Here is a 13,017-nt window from a genome sequence, read left to right on the forward strand (position 1 = left end):
AGAACAAACAAGCAAATCAGAGTTGGTTCATTTTATTTAACTGTTATTTAACCAGATTAGTTAGAAATTAAAAAATTCTGAAGGAAAGCAGCATCATGACAGACACAAAATTTACAGATCAACAACATACAACAATGTATAAAGAGAAAAAATAGTCAAAACAAAAACAAAGCAAAACCAAAACCTTCTATATTAACTTTTCCACAGGCAATAGTCCAAAATCAATCCAGCAGGCTCATCAGCCAAACTTATTTAAATCTTGATGAAATAAAGTAAAGACAGAGCCTTACTATGCCTGCCACAATATCCTTTATATCCTTTATTGTCAATTTAAAGACACCAAGAGAGACCAGCTCTTTCAGATTTTTTACAGTGAGTTTCATGGAGATGGAGAGGAGTTAAAGCCCTTTTGCCTAATATAATGTATAAAACATCACCATAATCAGTATGTGGTAGGTATGGCTGATGGTTTTTGGGTTTAAAATGAAATTGTAAAGCTTTACTAGCTTATCACTGTCTTAATAGGGCAGCGGAAGACAAACAAGTGGAAGAGAAGATTCTGTACAGTTTGGTAACACACACATCATAACTGCGTCAGAAAATGTCATAGTGCACTGTAATGCATCGTGATTATGAGCAGGTTATGAGACTTTAAAGATATTTACCATATCTTACATTTATATATTTATTTGTTTATAACACAAACAGATTACATCATAGTGGCATCATAGTGCATGTATGTGGGTGGGATGTGCTTGGCGGGTGAGTGAGTGTTTGTGTGTGTGGGTGTTTGTGTGTGTTGTGGGTGGAAGAGTTACTGTGTGAGTCTGTGACATTGGACGAGTGAGTGTACGTAGGCGAGGATGGTCTGGTGCATTTGGCTTATTTAAGCCAGCTTTCCTGAGAGTCTCCAGAGAACGAAAGATGTCCATCCACCAAGGTTTCTGTCTGCTGTCAGTCCTGCTGCTCCTCAGTGGTGAGTTTACACCATTTCTACTATAGTTAGACTGATGTGTGGGGCTGATATTGGTCTTTTATTGAAAATCAGATGTTGGCCAGTCAGTGGACATGATGCAGTTTGTTTGATTGCATATTAGTGAAATAAGGTTGAAGTTGAAAGAGTACATAGGAAAATGTAACAGACTGTGTTTAACACTAGATTTGCCCTAAATTGTATGGTAGACTGCACACACACCTTATTGAAGACATTGGATATTGTGCTTTATTATGTATTAAGAGCACAAGAATGCAAATAGATTCCCCCCACTCTTCATGACAAATGTGAAAATGCTGCTTTAAAAAGAAACAGAGAACTTGAATGGTGTTTTAGTTCAGTCTGTCTGCAAACACAGAGAAACCTATTTTCTATAGGTTCTGGGAGACTCTCTTTCTAACTGCGCATTCACATATTCGTTAAAAATCAACAGTAGCAAGTTTGCTGAAATGAATGATTCAATGTTTTTCTCCCGTTCTCTTTCAGAGGTCCAGGCCGAGGGTAAGACCTTGTTGGTTAATCTAGAGTCACCGACCTGATGCTGCTGAGGTGGTGATTATATGAAACAATACTACTGCTGTTGTAGTAGTCTATTACTACAACTACTGTTACTACTACTACTACTACTACTAGTATTGTTACTACTACTGCTACTACTGCTACTACTACAACTACTGCTGCTGCTACTACAACTACTACTATTGCTGCAACTACTACAGCTACTGCTGCTACTACAACTACTGCTGCCACCATGGGCGCCTAACTTTGTGTAAATGTGGGAGGGCAAAATCTGAACAGGGTGGGTGGTCTGGGGGACCTCCCCCAGATTTTTTTATTTTTTTTAATACACCATTTCCTGCAATTTTACATATATATTTCTTTATACAGTATTTGGTTTGTATACTGTGATGCTTGATTCTCAATGCTACATTAAAGAACCCAATTAATTTAAAGAGATGCTATAAACACAGGAGAGGTGTCTGCAAAGGCTTCATTTATTTTTTTGGAAACTAACATAATTCATAGGCTATACTGCACAAATAAGCCAGGTACATGAAAACATTATTAATTCATTTTGAATATCATTGTTCTTTTATATTCTCTAACACTATCCTTTTGCTTTGGCATCCTACCTGTTGCTGTTGCTCTGCTGACACTATTAACAGTAGGCTATCATCTTCAATCTGTTGAAATCATCTCACTTTAGCTTTGCTAGATAGCTTGCCAAATGTTAAACACAGTTTCAGAGAGAAAGACAGAGACCTTTGGCACACAGAACACAACATGGAACGTTAGCCAACCTAAACCTAGCTACCGTACTCTCAAAAAAATAACAGTTGTTAGCTAGCTAGATAAATGTAGGTCACATAACTTTTTGCCTTTCACCTCTGGTCGTTACACAGTTAAGGTCTTCAGAGAAACACACCTGTGCTGTTTTTTTTTAACTTTTCTTTGCCCACAAATGTCGTTTCATGGTTCCAACAATTATGCTGCTGTCACTCGATTCACGATCGCATCGTCTGTGGTACGTACTGTAGTGCAGGCTATTTTTTAGCGCAGGTTGGAATATACCACTTGGGTTGGAAAGGGGGTGCAGCAACCCAAATGCAACTATGTAAATGCAGACAGAGCAGATATTTTACTTAGTCTTTAATTAAATATTAGATTGAACTGATTGAGCGATTGAAGATTAAATATTTGATTTTACTAAAGTTTGACTTTTAAAAAGGGGTGAAAAGTGGAGAGGCAAAAAGCCAATTTTGCCCCTCCTAATTTCCAAGTGGAGGGGCATCTGCCTAACTTGCCTAATGGTGTAGGCGCCAGTGGCTGCCACTACTACTACTACTGCCACTACTACAACTACTACTACTACTACCACTGCTACTATTGCTACTACTACTGCTACTACTGCCACTACTACAACTACTACTACTACTACCACTGCTACTATTGCTACTACTACTGCTGCTACTACTACTACTGCCACTACTACTACTACTGCCACTACTACAACTACTACTACCACTGCTACAACTACTACTACTACTACCACTGCTACTATTGCTACTACTACTGCTACTACTGCTACTACTACTACAACTACTACTACTACTACCACTGCTACAACTACTACTACTACTACTACTGCTACTACTGCTGCTACTACAACAACAACAACAACAACAATACTAATAATAATTATATTCTAAACACATGATATCAAAAGATATTTTTGTTGAAGTGACCAATAATAGATTGGAGGGTTGGTCAATGGACATGCTGGTGCTATTAACATTGGCGAAGTGCTGCAGCACCAATATTACATTAGTTATGACACTTGTCTTCTTATTCTTTTATTGCCTTTGTTATTTCCTCTCTCTCTTCCTTCCTATATCCTTGTCTCCTTCTCTGGCCTCCTACTCCTTTCCCCCAGTCTCATCTGCCTCAGAGTGTGGCCAGCCATTTTTTAATGACAGGATAACGAATGGAGAGGACGCTCCAGAAGGGAACTGGTGCTGGCAGGCCAGTATTCACTTTAATTCTAAACACTTCTGTGGCGGCTCCCTCATCAACCAAGAATGGGTGATGTCAGCTGCTCACTGCTTTAACAAGTGAGTCTTTCAAGTTCAAAAACAGTGTTTTTTGACATTATTTTAATGAAAAGATTTTAGAAAATAAAGTACTAATATGATTAGACATTTTTATGTTTGACAGCAGTGCATGTACTCATCATGCCAGGTAAGTAACCGCAGAATTGTTGATTATTTTAAGTCTTGTGCGTCAGAATCAGCTACCAACTTGGAAATGATGCTGAATGACCAATTGAACAATACATACTGTACTATCACTGAGATAGTGCCCCATAATGCAACTGTAAGAAAGTTGCATGTTTTATATACGTCTCTTTCCAGATTGTACAATGTCTTTTGATAATATGTTATTTACATGATTTGATGCTAAAATTTATTTATTATTTATTATTTATTATTTCTTTATTCCATGTACTTGAGGTTTGTAAGGAACCACGGGTAGTGTAAGTCCTTGGGAGTGGCTACTTGTGTTCCCGTTCCTAGCAATAGTAAGGGGTCCAAGCATGTAGTGCTGGAACCCTATTGTATTTGCTGTATTCTTTCTTTCTTTCTTTTTCGCCGCTAAAAGTGTCTGCAGCTCAGAAACTGTAAGCCCTACAGCGACCATATTTGGCAGGTGGGCTCCTATGCCCCCTACTACTCAGCCAAGGCAGCCCACACATATTGGCCAGATGGTGGCGCTAGAGCACACATATTTATATTTTGTAAATACGTCCTATTGATGCCAAACTTTGTAAACATATCCGTGCACATAACGCATAACTTTGCCATTGGGGCTACTAATGTCAATGTTTTCACCATTTTGTACTTTATACAAAAAGGTTTTTTCCAATAGGCTCTTTCAATTTTTGTCCTGTTTGGCTATTTTGACTGTGATCCCACAGTGTTCTTCTAAACCATAAGTTACAGAAAAAAAAAACATTTTTGAAATCGTCATACCTTAATTAGTCAACAGATAAAAAATGATGATATCTTGAAAACTAAGCGTACGGTACATTGAAATGTCCAGCTGTAAATTGTTTGAGAAACTGACAATGTGAATTGCTCAAAATGGTTTGATCAATCCACATCAAACTAAAGACAAATGATGTCTGTACTCTCAAGATGATGTCTTTAACACCTTGTTAAATTGATTAACGGAGGGCACTAACACAGTTATAATATATATATAATTTGGCACACCAAAGTGGAAGCTGGTATAGTGGGTAAGGCAAAGGCATAGGTTTTCTGAGTACAGGATTGGGAGTTCGAGTCCACGACCAGGGTTTCCCATTAATGTATTAAACTGTGGCGCACCGCCATGACAGAAGTCTCTGTCATCAGTTCCTCAGCAGCAGCTCCGTCACTGCAGTGAACTAATGAATTCTCCCAACCCGTCCTTTGTAGAACTCTATCGAATCGCAGTATGAATGAAAATGCAACGTGACTGTATCCCAACGTTCATGCGACTCAACCATTATTTTTAGCTGCATGCTTACACCCTATTTTTTGCTGTATGTTTACACCCTTTACTTAAACAAAACAGGAGATGATGAGAAACAACCAACATCAGAGGTAGCATGGTAATAATAGAGCAAGAGCGAATTTTTAGGAAAAATGTAACTCCACAACATAAATATATGCATTAATCAATAACATAGGCTTGTTTGTATTTATAATATGCAGTCATGACTGCATTGCTTACAAAAGCACAAAATTACTAATGGCACTAACAAAATTCTGTGGGAAACACTGCCACGACCTACTGTCACTAAGTCATGAATAACCAATTAAAAACAGGTAGTACTGTCAGGATTTAAGAGCACTAAAATGCAAATGGTTTCGTCTCATTCTTCATGGCAAATGCTGCTTTAAATAGAAACAGAGAACCTGAATAATGTTTTAGTTCAGTCTGTCTAAAAACACAGGGACAGCTGTTTTCTTGGATTCAAACCTTAATCGTGAAGTTCTGGGCGACTCGTTCCAACAGTGCATTCACATATCTGTTAATATCAACAGTAGCATGTTTGCCGAAATGATTGTTGTTCTCCTATTCTCTTTCAGAGACTTGTTCCCAGGTGGACGGTAAGACCTTGTTGGTTAATATGGATAATTTTCATAAAAAGTAAATAAACACTGAATCACATAGTGCAGACATCACTGATTGGAGAGCATAGAGAGCAGTGCAGCAGCGATTTTCTCCCCCATGTGATTTAGTATCTTAGAGCTACGTTAGGAGTTTGGCTCAGCAGGTAAAGCACCAGCTATTCATGTGGATGTTTGTGGGTTCAAATCCAGGCTTGTCTTTTCTGAAATCATAAACTGCCAAGAACAAGGGTCATATTTTCCAATAGAAAGTTTAGCCATTGTGAATAACTTGACCAATGTGCGATGAACTATATGGTTGCTATTAAATGATGAATTTGACAAAAGTCAAGGGCTAATAATAGACTTAAGAAAACTTGTCTGTGTGTGTGTCTGTCTAACTTGTCTTCCTTCTGTAATGTTTTGTCTATCTGTCTGTCTTTTCGAAGTGTGCTTGGACCCCGCAATCGCCGCTTGCGGCTATATTTGTAGTGAGATAGTTTGAATGGGTTTTAGATTTGGTATATTTTGGGGATTATAAGCACATTTGGTCGACTATCTGATGCAGAAATTGCTTGAATACTCTTATTATAATAATAATAATAATAATCATGCTGTTTCTTCTTTTCTATTTCTTCAACAGATAAGAATAGTTACTGGTCAAAAATAGCTTTGTCTGATTAGACTGTAAACTAATGACATGTAACCTTTTTCTAGTCCAACCCTTTGTGTCTTAATGAGAAGTGTTCCTAAATCAGTAATTTTCACTTTTTTCTTCCCCAGTCTGAACGCGTCTGATTTCCTAATCTACCTGGGCCGTCAGAACCAATCGGGTATCAACCCCAAAGAGGTTGAGATAGGCATCTCCGAGATCATCTGCCATCCTGACTATAAGAAGCCTGTTGATAATAACAATGATATCTGTCTTCTGAAACTTTCTGAGCCAGTCACCTTCACTGAATACATCTGCCCAGCCTGCCTGGCAGCAACAAATAGCACTTTCAACAACAGCACTCTGGCCTGGATCACTGGCTGGGGGAACATCAAGAATTTTGGTGAGCAGAGACTCAAACTTATTTAGCCAAGAGCTCTGAGCTAAGAAAATATGTATACACCTTGAGTGTAATAGTGTAAGTAAGACAAGTTTATATTAATCCAAAAGTTTGTATTTTTCTAGTTTTCATATCGTCACTGTCAGCTGAAAATCTTGTATCTCCAAAATGTCAACTTTTTCAGGAACTAACAAAAACTGTTTTTTAGCTTGATGACAAAGCAGTTTTGACATTATCTAATGGGGTCTGAATGGGTTTCACAAGAGGTCAGAGAATTTTCTCAACCCAAAGAGAATCCATGCAATCCTTCAATAGAAGCAAAACAAGACTAAGAGTCTAACAGCCCCGCAACACTGAATTTTGTGGAAGCATCCCTGCTGGGAACCTAACCAAACCAAGTCTCTGTGAGGGCTGGAAAGTGGAGGGATACAGACAGAGCATAGGCTGAGATGGTCTCAGTTTTCTTAACTGCCGACTGGCAGTTCGAGAGTCCTCCAGCAATAGTATGATAAGCTGGAGCGAGTCGGGTAAATCAGGTTAGATGGGTTCCTACACTTGAAAGTAGTACCATGTCTACGGGGCCTATGAGCTGATGTTAAGACAGGGATGGGAGAGAGACACATTACGTAGACAGGAAAGCAAGAAGTAGGAAAGGTAGCGGAAGTTACAAGATTATTCCTAACAACCCTAGCCATGTGTCCCTATTCTCTGGCCTTCCCTCGATGGACTCCCGCAGATAGACTCCCTTGTCTTTGTGCACCCGCAGTCTTCCTTCCCCCAGCCAAACACTTTGAAATTTAAATAGTTTCACCAAAAGTAGTTTCAGCTAAACTAGTCTCCAAACAGTTCAAATTAAACACAGATTTAACTAAAACAGAAAGATAGCACAGTAACAAACAAATAGCTCGCTGCTAGATCCCAACAAAAGTGCTCTACTGAACCAAGCCTGATATAAAACAGAAGATTCTACACTGCTGACAAAATGTGTACACGTTTCCACAATATGTTTCTTCTTCAGAAAAAAAGGATAAATGGGAATGTTGGGATCTCAAATTCCCTGTTACCTTACAGAAGAAGCACAATAAAATAAAAATAATAATTTGTTTTTTAAAATACAAAGCCTCTAATTTTTTTTAACAAATGTATTACTTGAAAGTTTGGATTGTAAGGACTGAAGTAAAAAAAAAAAAGAGAATAATTTTTCAATAAAATCAATCAATCACAATAAAATTCCAAGATCTTAGGTTGAATGACGAATTGTACATAGAGGTTTCTAGAGAACTTTCTTCAGATAGAAGATACTTTTCTTTAGATGTATCTTAATAAAATATTACTAATTTCAGCCCCAGGGAGCAGACTAAGTTTGATCTATTTTTGACCTTGGGCCCATTGGCTGCTAAACATATCAGCAATTTACAGGTCAATGGCCTCTTGCCTTAAATTTTAGAAACCTGAATATCTGGTCCTCTAGCACTGCAGAAATTGCTTCAATGTTTATTTTTATGTCCTGCAAATCTACTCTCCTGCTCTTGAACAAAAATGTTCTCAGTTGTTTGATCAATTTTAAGTAGGCTTAGACTGGAACAGCCTTTAGACCGTCAAGGGACACTACAACTCTCCATTGAAAGTCAGACTAATGAAATTCTTTCAGCAGCTCCTTAAAGGAATAGTTTACCCAACTCACCCCCATGAAACTCTGGTGAAGTTTGTTAGTCCATATAACACTCCTGGAGCTTCCCAGCACAACTCCGTAGCAGCCTTCTCCAAAACAACTGAAGTCTTTGAGGACCAATCTTTAGAGTTCCAAAAACAGCCATAAAATTACTTTTGTTATTTTTGGAACTCTAAGTCTTTGGTCCTCAAAGACTTGAGTTGTTTTGGAGAAGGCTGCTACAGAATTGTGCTGGGAGGGTTATCCAAGAGGGTTATATAGACTAACAAATTTCACCAGAGTTTCAACTGGCGCGGGGGTGAGTAGTTAATGACTCAATTTTCACACTGACTGTCCGATATCTGATTCGATTTAATAAAAGGCCAGTGCCGGCCTCATATATTGGCAAACTGATGAACAGGTCTAACCCTGATTGTAAGTATGTTTCCTTAATGTCTAGATCTCAGTTTCTGTCCATCTCCCTCCCTCCAGGTATTTTCTCCTTGCCCATCCCTTATCCAGGGACTCTCCAGGAAGCAAAGGTTCCCATCGTGGGCAACAGAGAGTGTACCTGTCTGAACACGATCTTCGACATCACTGAAAACATGCTGTGTGCTGGACTGATGGAGGGAGGAGTGGATACATGCCAGGTCCATTGCTCTCTCTTTAGACAACATAGATGTTCCTCTTTTTTTTAGGAAATAGTAATTTCTAGTAATTTCTGATACAGAAGAGAGACATTTTATAATGTAAATGAATGTGGCTTTAAGGCTAGCTTTAGGCTGCCACTTCCATAGCTGCATGGGGAATAAATGGTAGGGCAAGGTGTGGCCTAAGCCTGAGTCCAAATTTGATGCTGTAGTGTAATGGAGAGCAAAGATCAAGTAAATTGGCAGAGATCTATTTTGAGGCCAAATATACAGTATATATATAAAAAATCACATCAGGCAGCATTCAGGACCAATGTTTCCTCTTAGCTGATAGTTTGGTGACCTACGTCTAATAATTTATCACACTGACTAATAATATCTTGTCAGTTATCAGTCATCACTCCACTTTGTGCCCAGAAATTTAATTGACATAAGTTAATCTTGGAAGTACTGGTGGTAAATAATATTAGATGCAATAATATTAGATGCTGTGACTTAATCATATTTTTGGGTTTAGTGAATTTACACCCCTGTACGGCTGGTAGATAATGGACCAAAGGTAGATTTGAAGTCATATTATGCCTCTCTACACTATAAAAAAAAATCTCTGGTTGGCAAGAACTCGAATGAAAGCCAGAAGTGCTGTATTAAGTTACATTTTACATTATAGCAAGTTAAGACCATTATAGGCTACTATAGATCTTCTATAGAGACCTAAAGCTGCAAACCTAAGAGAATTTAAGGACTCATGTCATGCAAGTGACTGTTTGACAGGGAAAATGTTGAGTTATTCTAATAATTGTTGTTGTTGTTCCTCTTATTATTATTATTATTATTATTATTATTATCATCATATGTCCTGTGTAACAGAGAATATTTCACCCACAGGGAGACTCAGGAGGTCCTATAGTGGTCAAACATGACAAGCGCTGGATCCAGGCTGGAGTAGTGAGCTTTGGTAAAGGCTGTGGCTTGCCCCATCATCCAGGTGGGAATGTCACACAAACACATTTGTAAATGACATTTTGAAAATGGCAATTAAATAGCTGTTTATATTTAACAAATCTTGCTAAGAAAGAAACTACAAGTATGTACATTTCAAAGAACTTCTATTATGCACTCCTTTTCTGTTATGGTTGATACATACAGCCCAAGTGCACCACAGTGCTGGGATTGAATGGGACTTCATGTGAGCTCTGAAACAATGATGGCTATTGAGTGCTTCTTTTTTACCTTTCCCAGTTTCTTGGAGTGCATATTTAATTAAACATAATTAAATTATATGAATGTAATTTTCTAATAGAGCACACCAGTATATTTAATAACCATAATTTATATTTAATTACAACTTCCCAGGTGTGTACACCAGAGTGTCAGGGTACAAGGACTGGATCAACAGCATCATCACCACCGACCAGCCAGGCTTCGTAACTGTCGAATCCAACGGGATAGACAGTGATCTTTCATGGACCTGTGATCACCTGGAGAAGATTGAAGAGGCAGCAAAGGCCGCGGAGGCAGCAAAGGCCACGGAGGCAGCGGAGGCAGCAAAGGCCGCGGAGGCAGCAAAGGCCGAAGAGGCAGCAAAGGCCGAAGAGGCAGCAAAGGCCGAGGAGGCAGCAAAGGCCGAAGAGGCAGCAAAGGCCGCGGAGGCAGCAAAGGCCACAGACACAGCATAGACTGAAGCGACAGAAAGACTGAAGCGACAGAAAAGACAGTCAACTGAAAGCTGATTCCCTTCTTCTGAAGATGTACTATATCAGCATTGAAACGAGTCTTGGTGATGTTTGTGTCTCGCTTCATTAAAGTTGTCCTCTTTTGAAACCCAAGGAATGTCTCTGTTCCCCTTTTTACAAGCCCAGTGCAACTTTGGCTTTTAGACTTTTTCCTCTGCAGCCCAGATTTTCAAAACTCTCTCTCGTAAACCAAACCTTCATTTTCAGTCTATACCACAGGGTAATCTTGCAAAATGTACCCAGGTTTTAAGTTACTAGCAAGTACTAACATGACAGTATTTTTTTTGCAGAAGTTTTGCCTTTATTTGATAGGTTAAAGTAGATAGACAGGAAACATTGGGAAAGAGAGAAGGGGTCCTGGGCTGGATGCACCTGAGGCACCAAGATGCCCCAACATGACAGTATTTTAGTGAAGTTGACTTGGTAAGGTATTTATTATGGGAGACACAGATTGCACTTCAACAACACATCTTCATGAGGAATGTGGAGAACAGGACATGCAGTATACCCTCTGACTCAGATGTTTGTTCATGATTCATCTTTGTTTATCTTTGTTTTCCCTGTAGGGAAACTGTCTTTTCTCTTGGGAGGTCAGAGGTCAGGGTCGGGAGCTGCTAGGGATTCAGTGGCTGTGACCGATTTGGATCCCTAGATAGGAGTTAACTAATGGTAGCAATTGTTTTAGCCATCAAGCCTACATATTAGCTTTAGCTAGCGAGGATACTTTTCTCAAAGATGACTCCTCTGAGAGTATTGCTGGGAATAATGAACGAATGAAAAAATGCCTCAAGGCAGACGCAGAGATTGCACTATGGTCTGTTGGCCCACTGACGTGGAGTATGACAAACAGTAAGTTATAATCAATACAGTCAGTGACACAATCAATCAGCTAACTTCAATTGTTTACAATGTTACTGTAAAGCTGATCCTGTGGCTGAGTTGTGGTCAGCTATAAAGCATCACTACATCAACTTTGTTTGATACATTTATTGGGATTAATGCGCTATCTAGTGGCTAATCCTGAAAATACCTCATACATACAAAAGGGTCTTTTTCAAAATCAGTTGTGCAAACACTTTAGTACACAGTTAAATAGTAGGATACACAGCTGGTAGCGATTCATAATCAGTGATGTCATCAGAGTGGCAGAACATATGGGAATTAGTCTGCTTCAATCAGTAAATCCATGTATAGAAAAATATATACATAGAAAAAAATAGAAAAAATATAGTAAAGAGTAAATAGATGTAACAGATTACCTATATGATTCCTGAGAGCAGTAAATCAGCAGTCAGAGATGAGATATACACGTTTTGCATTTGTAGCACCTACGAGTGGTAGAGCTCATAAAACTTTTGTGGGTGTGCTAAAGCAACACTCCTCAACGTGTTTAAAATTTTGCCTTGATTAGATTGGTGAATGAGTTATGGCCAATTTTGTGTTAGGGTGTAAGATGGTCCACACCAAGTTTTATGTGAATCGCATGAATGGCCTAGGAGGCTTTTGAAATTGAATATGATATATGGGTTGGACTTCTTCCAAAAAATCTAGGGACACAAGATTTTTCTCTCTATAACAAACGGTTCCGAAGTTATTGGCCAAAATGTAAAGTTGCTTGTTATAGCGCCACCATCTGGCCAATATGCGTGGGCTCAAATATTTTAATCAACGTTTCGATGCAAAGGGGTCTTTTTCTATACGTGCAAACACTTGAGTACACAGTTAAATAGTAGGATACACAGCGGGTAGCGATTCATAATCAGTGATGTCATCAGAGTGGCAGAACATATGGGAATTAGTCTGTTTCAATCAGTAAATCCATGCATAGAAAAACAGATACATAGAAAAAAATAGAAAAAATAGTAAAGAGTAAATACACATAACAGATTACCTATATGATCCCCGAGAGCAGTAAATGTCCTATAAATCTGAGTCAAAGTGACCTTTGTTATCCCGCCTAAAGAGGGCCATCAATAAGCAAAGAATTCAATAAATAATACAGCTATTAAGAAGGGCATATAGGCTATGAAAAAATCTTTAAATTTAAAAATGATAGGAGCCACATCTTAAGCTTAATGGGACAAATCTTAATAGTAAGATAAGGGAACATTTTTTTCGAATGGTTAAAAAGCCTATATCTAGACCTAAGAAACAGAGGGGGCCATCTCTAAACAAGGAAAAAGCAGATACTACCAGCTGTGTATCCTACTATTTAATTGTGTACTCAAGTGTTTGCACAACTGATCTTGAAAAAGACTGCTTTGCGTCAAAACGTTGAT

At 38.6% G+C, this 13,017-nt stretch overlaps 1 protein-coding gene across 1 annotated transcript; it reads left to right on the top strand.

The window, feature by feature from the left end:
• Positions 1-924: 924 nt before the first annotated feature.
• On the top strand, positions 925-10,681 carry LOC139924368 (tryptase-2-like). The gene is made up of 8 exons (XM_071915405.2): positions 925-976; positions 1,481-1,495; positions 3,429-3,606; positions 5,629-5,649; positions 6,433-6,704; positions 8,845-9,002; positions 9,891-9,990; positions 10,359-10,681. Exons 1-8 carry the CDS (start codon positions 925-927, stop codon positions 10,679-10,681), a joined length of 1,119 nt encoding a protein of 372 aa, XP_071771506.2.
• Positions 10,682-13,017: the final 2,336 nt, after the last annotated feature.

Source organism: Centroberyx gerrardi, chromosome 13, assembly GCF_048128805.1.
Source record: "Centroberyx gerrardi isolate f3 chromosome 13, fCenGer3.hap1.cur.20231027, whole genome shotgun sequence".
In the NCBI taxonomy this organism is placed as follows: domain Eukaryota; kingdom Metazoa; phylum Chordata; class Actinopteri; order Beryciformes; family Berycidae; genus Centroberyx; species Centroberyx gerrardi.